The 21382-nt window shown below is 38.0% G+C and overlaps 1 protein-coding gene across 1 annotated transcript in view; it reads right to left on the bottom strand.

Annotated features, from left to right (window-relative positions):
• Positions 1 to 21382, bottom strand: part of LOC106884382 (uncharacterized) — a 131007-nt gene that overhangs the window by 58823 nt on the left and 50802 nt on the right. The window contains exons 2-3 of the mRNA XM_089349894.1: positions 9590 to 9752; positions 8653 to 8846 (exon numbers count right to left, since the gene is read on the bottom strand). Of these exons, the coding sequence (XP_089206020.1) occupies positions 8653 to 8846; positions 9590 to 9752 (357 nt within the window). The remainder of the gene's footprint in view (positions 1 to 8652; positions 8847 to 9589; positions 9753 to 21382) is intronic.

Raw genomic sequence — 21382 nt, 5'->3', positions numbered from 1 at the left:
TCGACCTCGGCAGAATTTGAACTCAGAACGTAGCGACGGGCGAAATACCGCAAAGCATTTCGTCAAGCGTACTAACGATTCTGCCAGCTCGACGCCTTACTACTACTACTACTACTACTACTACTACTACTACTAATAATAATAATAATAATAATAATAATAATAATAATAATAATAATAATAATAATAATAATAATAATAATAATAATAATAATAAAAGTAATAAAATTAATAATAATAATAATAAAAGTAATAAAAGTAATAATAATAATAATAATAATAATAATAATAATAATAACTAATAATAATAAATGACTTCAAATTTTGATTTAAAGCCAGCAAATTCTGGGTAGGGTGTAAGGCGATTACATCAACCCCAGTCCTCAACTGAGACTTATTTTTATCAACCCGCAAAGATTAAAAGAAAAGCCGACCTCGGCAGAATTTGAACTGAGAACGTAAAAAGCCGACAGAGATGCCACTAAGCATTTCCTCCGACGTGCTAACGATGCTGTCGCCTTTACTGTCCTAATAACCCTTTTCTACACTAACCACAAGGCCTGGAATTTTGAAGGAGAAGGATAGTCGATTACATAAACCCCGGTGCTGGTACTCACTTTTTAGACCCGGTAGGATAAAAGGCAAAGTGGAAAACGTCAAGACGCATAAAATGCAGCTAAGCATTTCGCCCGGCGTACTAACGTTTCTGCCAGTTCACCGCCAGTTTGAATCCATATATTACACTACACTTGTGTGTGTGTGTAGTCGAAGAGAGTTTCATCTGCTTGAAAGTCAAAGGAAACAAATAAGACAGAGATTACAAGCAAGATTTACTTTAACACCCACAAATGCTCACGTTTCGTATTTTCGTTAACCACTCTTAACCAGTACACATCCCACCACCATCATTAGTATCATCCCCATCGTCATCATTAAATGGCTTTAACTAGTAATCAAATACTGAACGCCAATAGTGCAATAAGTTCCAAAACTATATAAATAAATATATGCGAATATGTTTATAATCCAGCATGCTGGGTTTATAAAGTATGTACCATTTTCAACTGGTGCATACGTTATATATAAAAGTTATTTATTTTGATAGAGCGTGAGAGTATATGGATATATATATATATATATATATATATATATATATATATATATATATATATATATATATATATATATACATACACACACTTACACTACCCAATCATATATATATATTTATACACATATTTATGTATATATATATATATATATATATATATATATATATATATTCTTTTATTCTTTTATTTGTTTCAGTCGTTTGACTGCGGCCATGCTGGAGCACCGCCTTTAGTCGAACAAATCGACACGAAGACTTATTCTTTGTAAGCCTAGTACTTATTCTATCGGTCTCTTTTGTCGAATCGCTAAGTTACAGGGACGTAAACACACCAACATCAGTTGTCAAGCGATGTTGCGGGGACAGACACAGACACACAAACATATGCATATATATATATATACGACGAGCTTCTTTCACTTTCTGTGTACCAAATCCACTCACAAGGCCCTTGGTCGGCCCGAGGCTAAAGAAGACACTTGCCCAAGGTGCCACGCAGTGGGACTGAACCAGGAGCCATGTGGTTGGTAAGCAATATACTTACCACACAGCCACTCCTGCGCCTGCATATACATATACATATACAATTCAGTTGAATTAAGTTCTAACCTCGAAAATGAGGTCGGGTCGCACAATTTTGAGGTCATTTTCGGGCAATATTTGGAGTTGATTGTAATCTGCGTTGCTAATTTTAATGTTCTTGGTGTCAAAATATACAGCAATGTACAAGGAGTGTTATGAGTGCATTTGAGATGCACAAAACCCTATTTATCAACGGAAAATGTTCAAAAATATGCTTTTTGACACAATTATTGGCACATTTTCCGTACCACTCATTTCCACTTTTTTTTCTAAAATTTCTTCGGATTCAAATCAGGGTTTAAAAATTGTATTCCCCACTCTCCACTCTAATTTCTTAATTTTTAACTTTTTTTCGTATTCTTTTTTTTAAATACGCGTAGAAAAAAAAAAACAGATTACGAATCCGGGGAATTTTTTTTCTAAATTTTAATTTTCCTTAAAATAGCACTCAATGTCCCTTCCAGGACCTCACCCATCCATCACCTACCCACTCTCAAAAAGCTAAAAACTTAGAATCTTTCACTTTCGTCTGATGTTTCACTTATGCGTAGAATTCTACTGAGACTGCAGACGTCAAAAATATCAGAATACTACAAGAAAACCCAACATGCTAGAAACAACAGCTAAATGACATTATTTCTGAAAAAACTCCCCCGGTTTTAAAAGATCTAAAAGTGAAACATTCGAAGTTTTTAGTGGGGTGGTGATGGGTGGATGTTGTGGAAAGGGATTTGAACTCAGAAAACAGGATTTGGAAGTCGTCATTTTGTGCGTGAGAGCGTGTATTGTCACCTGTATACAAATGAAATTCTGCTTTACGCTCAGAAAAATTTGACCAAATACTACATATGAGAGGAGGTCTCAAATAATGGTGTAGCTCAGTCAAGGGTGGTGCTCCAGCATGACCACAACTTTGAAGCTGAAATATTTTAAAGAATTTAAAGAATTTATAGTTGTGGAAATATATCTTTAAATTTACTCTCCAATGTTTGAATATATTTAATATAGGCACAGGAGTAGCTGTGTGGTAAGTAGCTTGCTTACCAACCACATGGTCCCAGGTTCAGTCCCACTGCGTGGCACCTTGGGCAAGTGTCTTCTGCTATAACCTCAGGCCGACGAAAGCCTTGTGAGTGGATTTGGTAGATGGAAACTGAAAGAAGCCCGTCGTATATATGTAAGTGTGTCTGTGTTTGTCCCACCAACATCGCTTGACAACCGATGCTGGTGTGTTTACGTCCCCGTAACATAGCGGTTCGGCAAAAGAGACCGATAGAATAAGTACTAGGCTTACAAAGAATAAGTCCTGGGGCCGATTTGATTCGACTAAAGGCGGTGCTCCAGCATGGCCGCAGTCAAATGACTGAAACAAGTAAAAGAGTAAGTCTCGTATTTATCCATAGAGAATTAATACACCGGCTTCGTACATTATTTACGTCTGTAAAAGAATAAGGAAGATTACGAGTTGGAACTAATTTAGAGAAGTGCGCTATTCCCGGTTGACACTGGTCTGCATGAAAAGTTTCATGTGTAGAGAACGTCCTGGTGTAAATAATTGAAGTCAAGTGTTGCGTATTTGATACGTTTTCAGAAGAAATAAAATAAATCGCAGATTTTTCTCTGTAATTTAAGACCCTGTGTTAACAAGACCATGCTGTAGTATATGTACCCCATATTAAAATATGAAACATCTAGAATTTCTACATTTACATATGTCGAGCGTTCAAGGCACATTTATTTTTTGTCCAAATCGCACTGACATCAACCGATACCTTTCATTCTATCGAGGTCAATACCACTCAAGTAATGAGAGCGACGGTGTCGACTAATCGCCACCTCTCATACCTAATAGCCTTGTGCCTAGATAAGATTATTATTATTATTATTATTTCTCTAACTTCTCTATATCCTTTGTTACAAACCACAGCAGTAATTGTTTTCACCTCAATAGACGTCATTGATTGGTTGAAATTACTGAAATACAACTTTAACACGAAATAACTTCGAAAATAAAGAATTTTCTTTAAAACGCCAAGTGTAAATGATGTTTTAAATGACACATTCTACCAGTATACGAAATTTGAAAGCGTTTAGTTACAAAAAACTATTTTTTTCTATGTGCTGGCCAAAAGGAAAAGATCCCAGTGTTCAACTAGTACTTATTTTATCGACTTCGAAAAGATGAAAGGCAAAGTCGACCTCAGCAGAATTTGAACTCAAATACTTAGCGTCATTTTGTCTGTCTTTACGTCTGAACATAAAGACAGACGAAATGCCAGCTCGCCGCCTTAATCAGGACTAAAGTATTAAGCATTTAAAAAAAAAACATTGTTGCTACAAATTCAACATAAAACTTATTTTAAAAGGTTAGTCACCAACACCACCTCCACCAGTAACAAATCCATCAATGAACTAATTTTTATTTCTTTTTCACTGACGACGACCTTTAACAAGTAAGTCACAAAATAAATATGGACTCGTCCAACATTTACAGTCAGTTCATTAAAAAAAAAATATATGTATCAAGGTTTTGAGTTCAAATATGCTGTTGGCGTTTGCAAGCGAAACAGTTTATTCTGTTTTGTATTTCTTCATTCACTAGAAGTTGCTTATAGTTACCAGATGATTTCAGAAAGAAACTCTGGATAGACTAGCTGCCTATATGTTCATAGGGGAGGGACTGAATTTACAGATAGTGCATTTCCTGTTCTTTTTGTTTGAGAATCAACCGATACACAACAACAATATGCGAACATTAACCGTGCACCACACAAGCAATGTGGATGAGTGCTCGAGGGCGTACCCCATGGTTTGCAATAAGTCTGACAGTCCTTTGGAAGCATTGTAGCTTCCTAAGTAGGACTGCCAGATTTATTGAGCAGAAATCAGATGTATCGGCTCAAAATTTCATTACCTTTAACTGCGGAAAGCAGTTTTATATACCAGGCTATCGTTTGTTAATGTAATGGAACTAGAGAACCTCATGGAATATATAACAAATAAAAAAAAAAGACTGATAATTGATATGTATCATGAGAACAGTAAAAATGGAACTGCGAGCTTTGGGGAGCTCGTAAGCCATTACATCCCTTCATTGTTAAATATTTCATTTCGTATTTCATCATTCGTTTTATGTACCCCACGTTTTGTGTTGTCTGTCCTTGTAGTGGCCCCCTCTATGTTACGACCGTAGTGCCGAATAAAGAAAGGACTCTATCATTTGTTGAATAATGTCATGTTTGAAGCTATTTTCTGTTGAGATTTGTCAAGTTTACTGAGACAACGTGACTTGCAGAAAATACAAATTCTACGTTTTTGGTAGATATTTAAAATTGTTACAGGAATATAATTTCACAGTCAAAGTGTTAAAGAACATACCCAAAGAAGTAGTTCTTTCGTTACGAAACCTTTGAAGAAATTGTCTCGCATAAGATATCAATGGTAGTTATAAAAAGTAACTCAACGGAACATAAAGAATTTGAGTATTGAAGAAACCATCTTCATTAATAGCGTAAACCCATATTAAAACAACATGCGTGATGCGCGTAAAGCTGGTTGGTTGTAACAGCACCATTACGCATGTCAACTGCCTATGCAAATAAATAAATAATTAAAACCTTATTACTATCCCTTATTTCTTAAGAGTGTGGCTTCAACTCCAGATTTTTGAAACACAACGTAAAAGTATAAACAATTTCTTGTTTTGCTCTTCAATTTCTAACTTACATTGTACAGGCTTTTTAAAAACAATTTTAACTCTCTCATATTACTTCATATAAACTATACAACTGTAATATATACGTATAATATATATATACAACGCATGTATATATATATATATATACACACATATATACTTACTGTATATATATATATATATATATATATATTTATACGTGTGTATGTGTATCATTAACATTAAACTGCAGTATCTTGACTAGGAGACCATTTCTGCACAGTAAATTACAAGAAAAGGCGGAGAAAGAATTTGATACGACGTATCAATTCTCAAAGACTGTTATAGAATGCAGAAAGAATGTCTAGATGTTTCACAGGGGCAAACTTTCCCGATAGTAAGAGTGTTGAAAACAAACATATGCTCTAGGCCCCATGCTGTGTTACACAGAGACTTTCTACAGAATTTGCACTTTCTGTATCACATACAGTCGTAGTGGAAAGTACATGTATGCAATTTGAACGCTGTATACAATATTTACAGCTTTCAGCTTATATACTGTTTGTATAAACACTCAGTGACTATTTGATTGAGCTCCACTATTTGTGTTGGGTGTATATGGATCATGAAGCTACTTTGTCAGTCGATATGGTCTTCTGTTTATGCTTAGGGCTTGTGTTTGTATGTTTAATTGGTGCCTGAATGGTTTAGCTCATTTTGCAATCATGAGGTATCGGTTTCGATCCCACTGTTTTTGCTAGATACACTTTAAGGTCTTTAGGAATAGTACCGTTGAATTAATATATGGCTGTCAGTGTTACGCAATAAACTGTCGTATACAATTCTACTTTTTTCTTATTCATGCCTGGGGTGAATTCAGAATGGTAAACTAGTGAAAAAAGAGAAAAAAATGGTAAAGAAACTTAAGAATAGATGGTTACTATGCGGAATTGTATCAGTAACCCAAAATATCTATAAAATTCAATTTTAGTTGCATTATTTTTAACATTTTTCTTGTCCATTTTACTACATAATATATATATACAAGGCATATTTCCTTGGTGTCCATGCATCGTACATGGAACTTATGAAAGTGAAGGTTTATAAAACTCGGAGCGTATCAAACCAAGGTCAACTAAAAGTTAGCATTGGACGTTTCGAACAAACTTATGGCATTGCTTTGGACAGTAAATTTTTCAAGTTGGTATACCGTTAGAAGAAAACTAACATTTTCGACGACTACTTTGTCGGAAGAAGAAAAATAAAGTAAGAAAATAGTGAAGAATTTGTCTGCGAATATGTTGGAGAGGAGCAATTGGAGAAAGAAGAGAAATGAAGAGGGAATGATGTTGATAGTGTCAAGAACAAGGAGGGAGGGAATATGCTGATCAGGGAAAAATAAGGATAGAAATTATTCGGTCCGTAAACAATTTCACGGTCCACCCCAAATAGAGACATGCATGCACGCAGAGCCCCTTACATATAAAGTGTATGTGTGGTGTATATATGATCACCTACATGCACACACACATTTATGACGCCAAATACTTGCAGAGCTTTCGTCCGTCAACGTTGATCATGCATCTGCATATAAAGAGTAGACGAGCTGACTGGGTGGACTCGGGGAGTGTGTTACCCACAACCGATTGAGGACATTCGCGATCAAAGAAACAGAACCGCGTCTCTTCGGATTTGATGTTGAATTTCAAACCGGAGTTGCATAACCGTCGAAGTGTGACGAATTGAAAGGTTAGGACAGCAGATTTGATAAGTAAATGTGAGAGTAGGAAGAAGAGTGGAGATAGTAGTTGGAGTCAGTGCACTTGGAGGGGACAGAGGCTGCAGTTGTCGGTAATGACGGACGTGTGAGAAACGGTGGAAATGAATTGTGGTGAGATGAAAGACGTTAGAGTAAGAGATGGAGCAACCGAGTTGAACTTTGTAGAGTGGATGAACCTGAAGCTGTCATTAATATACAAAGAGGGCGATCTTTCGATACCAGTACCAAATATCGGCCTTTTCCGTAAAAAAGTGTCTTCGGCGATCTTTACCAAAGATCGGCCTTTTCCGTAAAAAGTGTTGGAGGGAAAGAGGGAAACGACGTCGTAAAAGCGAAAGAGATAGAGAGAGCGCGATTTCTTTTGAAGTTGGCGCTGGTGTGTGTATTTGTGAAAGAGAGAGAGGAGGAGAGAGGGGGAGAGTGAGGGGGAGAGTGAGGGGGAGAGATAGGGGGAGAGATAGGGGGAGAGATAGGGGAGAGGGGGAGAGAGATGGGGGAAAGACAGAGAGGGGGGAGAGAGAAAGAAAGAAAGAAAGAGAGATAGATAACTGAAGTTATTTTTAATTCTGGTAATTTTTCAGATTAATACCCGCACGATATTCACTAGGGATTTTAGGGTTAGGGTTTTAGGGTTAGGGTTACGGTTAGGGTTACGGTTAGGGTTACGGTTAGTTTGGTGTAAAATAAGACCAGTTGCAATATCAATAGCGACTCAACCGATTTGCTAAAACTCAACTGGGAAGAAGCAGCTGAGACAAAAGAAATAAAGTTCGATTGGGCAGAAAAGGACGAGATGGTGTTGGATTCCTGTCGGGAACGACACTCCAGAAAATGTATTAGGGTTGAGAAGCCATCACTGTGAAGATGACTATAAAGTGATTTTGCATTTATGGTAAAGAAAAATTTAAAGGGTCAATAGGAGAACTTGAACGATTTGAAAAGGTTTAGGGCAGGGTTAATTTAATAAAATGTGGAAAGGTAAGGCTGAGACAAGGGATGACTTCTTTTTTTCTGTTTTTAGAAATCTGAAGAGCAGTCCGGTTGTATTGCAAACGATATAACATCGGATTTCTGTATTTTAGAGAGGTTTAGTGTGTTTACGATTATAGTAGTAGCATAAGCGGTACTGCTTAAATACAGAGGTCCCGACGCATCTACGTAACCCTAACACATTATTGGTCACAGATTTGAACCCTAATCCCTAAAACTAACCCTAACTAGTGTGCACTGTAAAGACATCGTTACGTCGATGTGTCCGCATAAGAGAAAATTCTTGCTCGATTTCGAAGATTTTCTGCTGGCTGCGATTAGTAAAAATCTTTACGTAGCTTTCTGCAGAAGAGAATTGTTTCTGGTGAAGCAAATTTCTCGTTATATGCACGAACTCGTATTCTCAAATTTTCTTCCCATCTCCATGAAATAACCTTACCATTACCACCACTACTACACTGTACTTTCAAAACCACACAACAGAAATTAAATTTTTACAAGAGTAATACTCACCGAAACTATTATCCATAGAATAAAACTTTAAATTGAATCCTTTGTAGCTAGTACCAAAGTCCGACTTAAAGGTAATCCTCACTTTATTGGTAACAGATTTAAAATAAACAAACATCTTGCCACAAAATGTTTGTTTATCGCTGCTCTTTGAATTGTATGTGTGGCCATAGTCTTCTATAACCAACTGATCAAAACTGTAATTGAAAAATAAATAAAATAGAATTATTTTTAAAAAATCAACAATTTGTATCATGTACTGGCTTAGTCTTGGGAGGAATGTATTGGGTTGTCCGGAAAGTTCGTGCCGATTTTTAAAGGAAAGAAAAAGGTCAATAAATACTTGCCATTACATTTTTAATCAACCAAATGTGAACTATGTTGTTGCACAATGCGTCTCCATTTTTCCTTTAACTTGAAAATACCCTCTTCCCAGAATTGAGGTGGTTTCATGGCAAATAGGTCAAAAGGTAAGCTACTATAAATCGGCACGAACTTTCCGGACAACCCAATATTTAGCAATATCTCAGACTCGTGAAGACTAGGCTTTTTTTTTTTTAAGGTAGCCTTTACTCGCCTCGCCGTACCTACATCACTAGGTTATGAGAGTGTTTTTTTCGGAGTTAAGTATCACCTAATGCTCCGGGATAAACTATGAGCAAGATGATTGGATAACATCCATGAGATCGATTGGTCTCGCTTGGGGATCCATCAGTATAAGTTGGAGACCATAGGAGCCGATGGATTCTTCCCCAACGACCTCCCAGGAATAAGTGGGCGAAGATGAGATACGATGAGAAGAGCCTAGATATGCAAAATGACAAGCCTATTACGGTTAAAATGCTTTATGTCGCCGATCTACGCAATTAATTCTGGCCGACGACTAAATATCGAAATGAAAATCGAACACAAAAAGCTTCTGTCAAATTTCATTACTTACTTGCAGTCGCTTTCCAGGCGAAAAAACGTTGAATGGATAATAACGAAGAACGGTTTGGGAACATGTATCACCCAAACGCATTCCGCGTTTGCTGGGTAATCATTAGGATAGTTCGGACTTATGATTGAACCCGCTGTCTCTCGGATCCTCCCCCCACATTTCACTGAAAGAAGAAAAAAGAAGCCATTGATTAGATATGGTAAATTGAATTACGTTCGTAAGTCAAAAGAATAATTCGAAGATTTAAGAACGGAAAGTTGATTATGTTTGGTAGCGTAGCTGGCTGAGAAGGGCAGCCTATTCCGGGCGACGCTGTGGTGGTGGTGGTGGTAGTAGTGATGGGGGGCACTTTTGGGTCTGCTGTATAGGCCATATTTTTGTTGGGGTGGGGAGGCAAACTCAAGTGCTACTTCGGGTGGCATGCACTCGAGCTACGCCACAGATTACGTTCTTTACTGTGAAAAACATTCTCTCACACAAAAGAACGAATGAATAAGCATTCGACTTTTAGAAATAACAGCCAAATCTCCCTTAAATCACACCCGGTCGTCTTTAAAACAAAAGATACATTAGATGATGTAATATTCGATACGTCCGAATAAAAGATTGGATAGTCACAGCTGGAAGGACTTCGCCAATAGGCCTACTGGTCCAAGATTGATTTGAGGTTAAATAACTAGAACAATGAGTCTCAACCATTTCTTTTTTAACCTACGGACTTCTTTGATTCCTATTTTACTCGGGTGGATAATCATAGCCAATTGGTGTTTATAAAATCCTGTTTATATTTTTGTAATAAGAATTGTATACCAAAAAATTGTTTAAAATATTTTGTGTGTTGTAGAAGTATAACCAATTTTATTGCACATCAGTTTTAATAACAAAATCTTATACGAACCCCCAAGGGTCATATGGAGTAGAACAAAGAATAATTTATAGACAGGCGTGGCTGTGTCGTAAGAAGCTTGCTTCCCGGTCACATGGTTCCGATTTCAGTTCCACTGCGTGGCACCTTCAGCTAGTGTCTTCTACTATAGCCTCGGGCCGACCAAAACCTTGTGAGTGGATTTGGTAGGTGGAGACTGAAAGAATCCCGTCGAATATATATTCTTTTACTTGTTTCAGTCATTTGACTGCGGCCATGCTGGAGCACTGCTTTAAAGGGTTTTAGTCGAAGAAATCGACCCCAGGGCTTATTCGTTGCAAGTCTAGTAATTATTCCATCAGTCTCAAAAGAGACTGATGGAGACTGAATCAAGGGGAGTGGTGTTTGATATACAAAGTCTGAATTTAAAAATAAACAAACGATGATTGTTACGGTGGGATGAGTTAGACCAAAGGTCAGCTCATAGATGGCTGAGGAGGGCGAGCCATCACTCTCATTACTACCTCCACAACAAATTCCTCGATTTCAAATATCTACCAATGAAATAAAATGACCTTGCGATGTGCATGATATGAGCTGAAAGATTAACTTAGGGACGCCAGCCGTATTAAAAAAAAAACACAGCTAAGCTAGTGTTACTGTATTATTTAGAATTGTGCTTATAGTGGAATTATTAGTTATGTTTAAGCTGGCAAAATCGTTAGCGTGTCGGATAAAATGGTTGGTGATATTCGAATTCGGATGTCCTGACTGGATTCGAATTCAGAACGTAATGGAAAGTAAGGAATTATCACAAAAGGTGTAGTCCGATGCTCTACTGATTCTAATTGATCAAAAATTTAAAGAAAAGATACTGCTCAGATGTGATTATTTCTCTGTGAAGATTAGATTTTGTGTAAAGACGCTCTCCACCACTACGACTATTTATATCTTAAAGAAATAAAAGAGAGACGACATCGTAATTATTCTGATTCATGTAGTCACTGTCCTAAAAAACGAACAAAGAGAAGGATTTCGACACACTTGGCTGTTGTTAAAAGCATTTCTCATGCGTTTGGTATGTCAAGCATGCAAGCTTTTCTCTCAAATTCAACCGGAACGAACCAGATATGGAAAGCTTTTGATTCTCGTGAAATATCCCCTAACATTTACGAGTCATTTCTCAAATGTCATTGGTCTACAATGATATATAAAGTTCATTTCAGACGATAAATACACAATTTTCCACTCGAAAGATTTCGAAAAATGAAAATCTTTTCCTTTTCTATATTTTTATTATCGATTCTTGTTTTCCATGTTTATTTGATCAAAAGCAGAAACCTTATGCCAGTTTGTGTGTGTGTGTGTGTGTGTGTGTGTGTATTGCCATCGCCACCCTGCTTTACAACCGGTGTTGGTTTTTTACATTCCTGTATCGCGGTTCGGCAAATGAAATCTGATAGAATTAGTACCACACTTAAAAAATAAATACTGGCGTCGATTTGTTACGGCAGTGCTCCAGCATGACTGCAGTCTAATGACTGAAACAGGTAGATACCTTGAGATGTTTGTTTCGACTCTGTGCGTTGCGGGTTCAAATCCTGCCTCTTGCTATGTGATAAGCATGAGAAATGCTGCTGCACATGCCCATGTATTTCAGCTGGTCAATTTCAGAACCAACACATTGACTGGCAGGGAAGAATGCGATGAGACTTTCAAGTCCTGTGCTCAGTGACGCATCTAACTGTACATACAAGAAATACTAACATGCATACATAATATATGTTGTGTATATTATCGCGTGGCTTGGTGGCTCGGGATATTTGGCTCACAATCGCAACGTCGTGGGTTACATTCCCAATGTGCTTAAGCAAGACAGACGCTTTATTTCTCGTAACTCCAGCTCACTCAGCTAGCAAAAATGAGCTATACTTGTAATTCAAAAGCCAGGTTTGTCACACTTTGTGCCACACTGAATGCCTCTGAGAACTACTTCAAGAGTACACGTACTTGTGGAGTGCTTCACCATTTGCAGGTTAATTCCACGAGCAGAATGTTCGTTTGATCGTATCAACTAGAACACTCGTCGTTGTAACTGACGGAGAGCCAGGCAATATATATATATGTGTGTGTGTGTGTGTGTGTGTGTGTGTGTGTGTGTGTGTGTGTGTGTGTGTGTGTTATTTATTTACTACCCGCAAGGGGCTACACACAGAGGGGACAAACAAGGACAGACAAACGGATTAAGTCGATTATATCGACCCCAGTGCATAACTGGTACTTATTTAATCGACCCCGAAAGGATGAAAGGCAAAGTCGACCTCGGCGGAATTTGAACTCAGAACGTAGTGGCAGACGAAATACCGCTAAGCATTTCGCCCGACGTGCTAACGTTTCTACCAGCTCGCCGCCTTGTGTGTGTGTGTGTGTGTGTGTGTGTGTGTGTGTGTGTGTGTGTGTGTGTGTGTGTGTGTGTGTGTGTGTGTGTGTGTGTGTGTGTGTGGCAAATGGAAAACAGAAGATAATATACGAAAATTTATTATTAATCATGACAATTGTTTCGACAAATCTAGCATCGATCCCTCATTGGTGGGACACTCAACAACTGGTTCAGGAGCATCCGGTGGTGCAGATGTATCTCGTCGAGTGATAGATAAATACAGCTCTTTAAAAGAACAGTTCTGCAATGTAACTTCTCGTTTTGCAGAAAGAAAAGCAGCCAGACGGAGGAAATATGTTCATTTATATAGAAGATCAAAAGTAAAATCACAGATGGAAAAAAGAGAAACGAACACGTACTAATATTTTTCAGACATATATTTTTCGACACTATTTTCATTCAAACGCAGCTGATGCTTGAAAGAGACAGTGGCAGGCAGACGGATGTCTGGGTCTGAGGGAGGCTTGCGTTGCCAGATGCTGCCATAGTTATCTTTCGCGCAGCTGCCCAACGTCCGAAAATCGATTTTTTTTTTGTGTGGTCGTAAGTGCGGATGGCCGTAAGTCGAGGAGAAGGTATATATATATGTGTGTGTGTGCGCATATATATATATATGTGTGTGTACGCATATATATATGTATGTGTGTGTGTGCGCATATGTATATGTGTGTGTGCGCGCATATATAATATATGTATGTGTGTGTGCGCGCATATATATATGTGTGTGTGTGTGCGCGCATATATATATGTGTGTGTGTGTGCGCGCATATATATGTGTGTGTGTGTGTGTGTGTGTGTGCGCGCGCATATATATGTGTGTGCGCGCGCATATATATGTGCGTGTGTGCGCGCGCATATATATCTATGTATGTGTGTGTGTGCGCGCATATATGTATGTGTGTGTGTTTGTGCGCGCGCGCGCATATATATGTGTGTGTGCGCGCGCATATATATATTTGCATATATATGTGTGCACACGCACACGCACACCACACACGGATGTTGTTTGATTTCATTAATTTTACATACACATATGTTCGTGAATATCATATCATTGTACTTGTGTCTGTATTATGCTTCCGTTTAATGTCTGTGCATAGTATTTATATAATGTATGTGTGTCGTGTATGTATTATTCATTATCAACATGTACGGAAACGTGACAGTGACCAGGTCATAGATGTAATAGGGGAAAGCTCTTTTGACGATTTACACCATACGATGCTATCGCTAAATAAAGAGAAGTGTATGTAACTGTCATACGTATATTCTAAATGTCTATCATAACTGTTACATGATGTAATTATCTAAAATTGTGTGTGTATGTGACATTTTCGTGCAGAAAAAAAGACGTTTGTTCGTTCTCAAGGGATACATTGTCGTGAATAGTTATGTAATGCAATTCCGTTGTTGCGTTGCTTCCGTAGATTTCTTGTTACAGCTGTAGGTTTCGGTGACGAATTGTCTTGCAAAAAGACAACAGAACACTTGTCTTTTATGTTGAAGAAGATAAGCAGTGGAAATTGGAAACTGTGAGAACCTAGTTGTAGACGACGTGTTTGGAGTACAAGGCTTACTAAACACACTCAGGAAAAAAATATATAAACAGCGACAACGAAGACAGAGATGACAAACACCACACCCAACCTTTATACAACAGCAGAAGAAGAGGGAGAGAGAGAGAGAGAGAGAGGGCTAACAAGGAAACCTCCAGACGGCAGCTTAGCCTGCTAGAAATAACAGCCAAATCTCCTTCAGATTATTCTGAACAACTTTAGTCTAGACCGACGATATAGTCATTTCATAATCGTTTGATTTGCTGAAACTTGTAGCCAAATTACCCTCAAATTTCGCCCTACTCTCTTCGCTTTCCAACCACACGGATTTTGGTTTCAATCCTACTGTATGGCACCTTCGGCAAGTACCTTCTAGTATAACTCCTGGTGGACCAATCCCTTGTGAGTGAATTTGATAGATGGAAACTGTGTGGAAGCCTGTCTTGTGTGTATGTGTGTGTGTGCCTTTGTGTTTGTATGTCTCTCCACAGTAAAGGAGCCCTGTAATCAAGCAGTTCGGCCAAACAGATGGAATAAGAGTACCACACTTAAAAAGTTAAGTACTGAGTTCCATTATTTTCCGACTAAACCCTTCAAAGGTGGTGCCCCAGTTTGGTCGCAATCCAATGACTGCAACAAGTGGAAGATAAACAAATAGGCGCATTCGGGGTTGAGCAACAGCAGCAACAACCAACTGACTTACAGGGTAAAGTAGGGCTTTTCTACTCTAGGCACAAGGCCCTAAATTTTGGGGGAAGGGGCCCAGTCGATTAGATCGAACCTAGTACGCAACTGGTACTTAATTTATCGACCCTGAAAGGACGAAAGGCAAAATCGACTTCGGCAGAATTTGAACTCAGAACATAAAGACAGACGAAATACCGCTAAGCATTTCGCCCGGCGTGCTAAGGTTTCTGCCAGCTCACAGCCTTAAGTAGGGCTTGATATAGCCTGCCTGAAAACAGACGGGAATCGTCGTCTGTTTTGTAATAGATCTACTCGACAATGGGTTAATCTAGGAGTGGCGACTACTAATTGTAACCATTACAGCATCAACCCGTTGTTAATGTTAGTGTTAACGTATTAATTATAATGCATAAGGCTACGAGCGAGTAGAACAGTTAGCACGCCGGAGAAAATGCTTAGCAACATTTCTTCCGGCTCTTTGCGTTCAGAGTTCAAATTCCGCCAAGGTCAGCTTTGCCTTTCATCCTTTCGGAGTTGATAAAATAAACTAACTATTGAACACCAAGGTCAATGTAATCGACTTCACTCTCTTCGCAGGATTACTGGCCTTGTGCCAAAATTTGAAATCATTAAAGCGGCGAGCTGGCAGAATCGTTAGCATGCCAGACAAAATGCTTAGCGGCATTTCTTCCGGCTATACCTTCTGAGTTCAAATTCCGTCAAGGTTGACTTTGTCTTTCGACTTTTCGGTGTTGATGAAATAAGTATCAGTGGAGCACTGGTGTCGATGTGATCAACTAACCCCCTTGTGCTTATAATAGAAGGAAGTACGTATTCTACAGGGTGTCCACAAGGTCTGGATACATGGAGTAAATAAAATCATAACATAAACAATTAAATATAAGAAATAATACATAACATAAACAATAAAATAGGGGTAGCTTATCCTGTTCAGGCTATATTATTAGCATTATCCTGCGTTTGAGAATTTAAAAATCACTTCTTCAACTTTCTAAGACATCTCAACGCTTCTAAAAGCAAACTTCATTTGTTTGTTTACGTTCATCGTAATTTAAATTTAACGTATGATAGCGTCTCATAAAGCGAGATTTCTATACATCTTAAATTTGCAGAAGAATGTAGGGTGTGGGTGGTTTAGCTTAATCGGTCTAGTGCTCCGCGACGCGTAATCGCGGAGGTGTGAGTTCGCGTCTCATAGCTGGTCGCCAACACTTTTTTTCTGCAAAATAGGGGTAGCTTATCCTGTTCAGGCTTTATTATTAGCATTATCCTGCGTTTGAGAATTTAAAATCACTTCTTTAACTTTATAAGAAATAATAATTTCTTAAAGTATGTGTTAATCCCCATGTACCCAGACTTTGTGGACACTATGTATATAAGGCGGTGATCTGGCAGAATCGTCTACACGTTGAAAAAAAATGCTTAGCTGTCACTTTACGTTCTGAGTTAAAATTCCACCGAGGTCAACTTCACCATTCATCCCTTCGGGGTTGATAAAATAAAATACCAGTCAGGTACTGGGGGTTGATGTAATCGACTAGATTCTTCCCTTCGAAACGGCTGGCCTTCTGGTCAAACCAGAATTATAAAAATCAAATAACTCCCGGTCAATCAGGATGTATTTCGAGACTGACTAGTCGCTAAACATCAACAACAACACTATCACGTCAACGGAGGAGCTTCTACATCAGTCAAGGGCAAACTACGGCCCGCGGGACTTTTTGAATGGCACTCCTAACGAAAAAATTACCTTCAGTTATTTTTGTAGTGCGGTCTTCCTATTAACGAACCACGTCTCATGCGGCCTTCTTCTCGAAAAAGGTTACTATCCATGCTTGCTCTACTAGAAATAGCAATCAAATTTACATCATATAGTGCCCTGCAGTCTTAAACAAGACAGAAAAGATGTCGTATAATGTATTCTGGATGCGTTATGACTTAAAGACGAAATGGGACTTAATAACAGATCTGCAGAATCAGGTTTGAACTAGGAACTACACACTAACATTACGAACCTACTTAACTATTTTAACCATGACTGGGTAAATGTTTTTGTTGAATATATTTCATATTACCTTTTTAATATTAAATACCGGAATAGCTTGACCTATAGAGTAGCAGGAAGAGAAGGAGGGTGTCACCAAGGAAAAGGTCACCACTTCTACAATTTAGCTTTCTGTCAAACTTAACGATGCAATTAAATGGAAATAAAAAAGAATGTTTTAATGCTTTATCTACAGTTAAAAAATACAAGTGTTTTATATATATATATATATATATATATATATATATATATATATATATATATATATATATATATATACATATATATAGGAGGAAGAGCGATATACATATGATATATGTACACTCATACATGATAAGCATACATACTAAAATGCGCCATATATAATACATATATAAATACAGATTATATAACATGTTTGTGCGTGTGTATTTGTGTGTGTGTATTCACACACATAAACATGTTATGTAATATACGTAATACATACATACTTACATACATGATAGAGAAAGTGTTAAATGCGTAAATTGGTCTGTCCGATTTACCTCAACTTTCAACTTTAAATACTTGTGGGTTTGTAAGCAATGTGTTTGTGGATAGCTAGAGAGAGTGCACAGTTGCTGATGAAGACATCAAAAAGAGACGAAACGTACGGACAGATGTCCCACTTTATCTGTGCGCACACATATTATCAAACGAATTATTTACAACCATCGTAAATGAACAATATTGGCAAAAATACCCTACAGACATGTTCTACAGTACATTATAGTATACATGATATATATATTTGCTTAAAGGCGGCGAGCTGGCAGAAACGTTAGCAAGCCGGACGAAATACTTAGCAGTATTTCGTCTATCTTTACGTTCTGAGTTTAAATTCCGCCGAGGTCGACTTTGCCTTTCATGCTCGATAAATTAAGTACCAGTTGCGTAGTACGCAACTGGTACTTATTGGCTCCCTCTCCCAAAATTTCGGGCTTTGTGCATAGAGTAGAAAAGGGTATATATTTGATTGGGAGCTTAGGCTTCACCGTTAATAACTTCAATCAAAATGGGGCCAGTTTTTTTTTTTTATCTCAAGATAAATTCTTTTCTCCTTCCCCTCTACCAGTTGTTGTGGCCCACTTTTTAAGATATTAGGTTGTGATTCAAGAATGATTTCTAAAACGGGCGTCAGATTAAGCCAATCACAGTGGAATTTGAACTCGGAAAATAAGAAGCTAGAATAAACATCACAACGCATCTTATCAGATTAGCTAAATAAAGTACTAATCCATCGCCTTACACTTGTACTTGATTTATCGCCCCAGAAAGAACTTTTTTTTATCGTTTCAGTCATTGGACTGTGGCCTTGCTGGGGTACAGCCTTGAAGGCTATCAGCCGAACAAATCGACCTCAGTACTTATTTTCGTTTGGTGACATATTCTATCGATCTCTTTTATCGACGTGCTAATTTACAGGGCTGTAAACAAACCAACAACTGTCAAGCAGTGGGGAGGCAACACACACACACTAACAAGCTTTCACACAGTTTCCTATCAAATCTTCTCGCAAAGCTACGGTTGGCCCGGGGCTATACTAGAAGACATTTGTCCAAGGTGCCGCACAGTGGAACAGAACTTGAAACAACTTGGTTGCAGAGCGAAGTTCTTAACCACACAGCCATGTCAGTAGTGGTTGTGTTACAGTTTAATCCCAGATCATCTCTGACTAAGCAGACGTCTAATAATAATAATAATAATAATAATAATAATAATAATAATAATAATAATAATAATAATAATAATTAAAAAAAGCATTTCAACTATCGTCATTTGAAGTAAGATGGTGAACTGACATGGAGATTTGGCTGCTTTTTCTAACGGATCTAGCGATTATCTAGAAAAACTCCCTCGTTAGCTTTGTATTAAGTGATTCTTTGACCGCACTGTAGGGCCGCCACGTATATCAAGTACACTGACGTGTTGTATCGCTTCCTTATTTGGAAACACTGACAGACGCTACTTAAAATGCCCAACAGCTCTCCTTCCCGCCGTACACCTACTTCATGCATAAATGAAGTAGCTATTAACATCGTAATTGAAGATAGATCGTGACTCCTCATCCTACTACTACTACTACTTCTACTACTACTACTACTACTACTACTACTTCTACTACTACTGCTGATGGCGGTGGTGGTAGTGGTGTACAGAAGCTACCTTAGATAAAGTTTCTATAACTGCTTCGTTTCCTTAAAAAATACTGGAGCTTTGTCACTTATCTCACAGGTCCTATATTTTTCATGACGTGATATAGCTGTGTAATAAGAAGCTTGCTTCCCAACCACATGGTTCCGGTTTCAGTCCCACTAGGTGGCACCTAACCAAAGCTTTGTGAGTGGATTTGGTAGACAAAAACTGAAAGCCCATCGTATATATATATATATATATATATATATATATATTATTTAAAAGAGTTCCAACTATGTTTTTTATGTTTTATTTATATCCTTATAAAATTAATGTGAGATATAGAATATGGAATATATAATATAAATAGTAAAATGAAATGAAGTATTGAATGTCTTATTCAATATATGAAATATTGAATAGTGTGTTTGCCTGCCCACCACCATCGCTTGACAACCGTTGTTGGTGTGTTTACATCTCTGTAACTTAACAGTTCGGCGAAAGAGACAGTGAGTACAAGGGTTACAAAAAATAAGTCCTGGGTCGATTTCTTCGTCTAAAAACTCTTTAAGGCCCTGTTCCAGCATGGCCGCTGTCAAATGAGTCCTGCACTTGGGCTGTTCGGGCTTAGCCGGAGCATAAATTTAGTAAAGTGAACGTGTATTTGCTTAATTTCTGCCAACACTGACTTCAAGTATGTAATTGCAACCAATAATTCGGGCTCTCTTTATTGCGCCAAATCGCAATTCATTTATTTTCGCTCAGCGTCTGGCGATCATCCTAGTGATGCCCTATGTCAAGAAATATTCGTAGCAGACGTTCTCTCGACATCATTCACACGCGCCTGACTCGTGCTCAGAAGTCACAGCCCGAGTTGTTATCTCTAATCGCAAAAATTAAAAGTAATTAAAATTCAATGTTTTGTTGAAACAACAAATTTCTAAAGAGATTAGGATTTAAATTGTAGAGTTAGAATAGAATAAGGGCGTAAAGAGGTATACTGGGGCCAGTTTTATCAGTTGATACTCATGTCTCCGAGATTTCTTCCAGTGAGAAACAATAACTGAGAATTCTAAAGGAATCTTCTAAGTGCTGCTCCAGATTTAAGGGGTGACTTAATGTGTAAACACCAACAGTTACGCTATACCTGTCAGGGGTAGTGACCCCAGATGTTGTTAGCTTTGAAGGACATTGTATCTAATGCTAATAGAAGACAGTGGCGTAATTAGGAGGTACCAAGAGGGAAGGTCCGACCCGGGCGTCGAGTTTATAAGGGCGGCACTTTTGAGTCTACTGTATAAGCTTGTATAAAGCTATATAGACCTGTGGCATGCACCCTAGCTACGCCATTGATTGAAGTTCAAGGTCAAGATAATGAAGTACTTCTGAATAACTACACTGATCCACCGAGTGACTGACTAATAGCCTGTGGGAGGCGAATCAAAATTACTTTTTGCTCCTTCTTAATATCAAACTTCCTAAACATTCTTATGGTATGTTTCCTTTTCTACCCCTCACTCTGTGTGTGTGTATGTGTGTGTGTGTGTGTGTGTGTGTGTGTGTGTGTGTGTGTTTAAAGGAAATGAGTTAATTCAATCTTTCCGTATTTAGAAATGTCATTGATGAAAGATCTGGGATATACATAGTAAATTCAATGGCCAAATGAACAAGTGGGGGGACGGCAAATTTCGACTTGAATATAATTGACTTACAGTCTTAATGAATAGCCGCCCTAGCCTAGCTGAGAAACAAACCTTATTCTATTTCCCTTGTTTGTATTTTTAATGGCTTTCTTCGTCGTTTATGTCTGTCCCCTAGGATTATATTCAATCTTACTGTTTATACGATCCCTTAAAATATAAAACAAAACCCCCTATGCATCATTCTTTTGGCAAAAACTACACAGTAAGCTTTTTTTTATAGGTCTCACGCCTTATTACTTCCTGTTCACGCCATATTATTTCCGGTTTCTGTACATTTGTTCGTTTTTGTTACAAATTGGATAATGCTAACGACTTGGTAAAAC

The sequence above is a fragment of the Octopus bimaculoides genome, chromosome 3, assembly GCF_046866305.1.
Source record: "Octopus bimaculoides isolate indiv1 chromosome 3, ASM4686630v1, whole genome shotgun sequence".
Classification (NCBI taxonomy): Eukaryota; Metazoa; Mollusca; class Cephalopoda; order Octopoda; family Octopodidae; genus Octopus; species Octopus bimaculoides.
The sequence above is the reverse complement of the archived record's forward strand: the minus strand, read 5'-3'. Positions and strand labels throughout refer to the sequence as shown.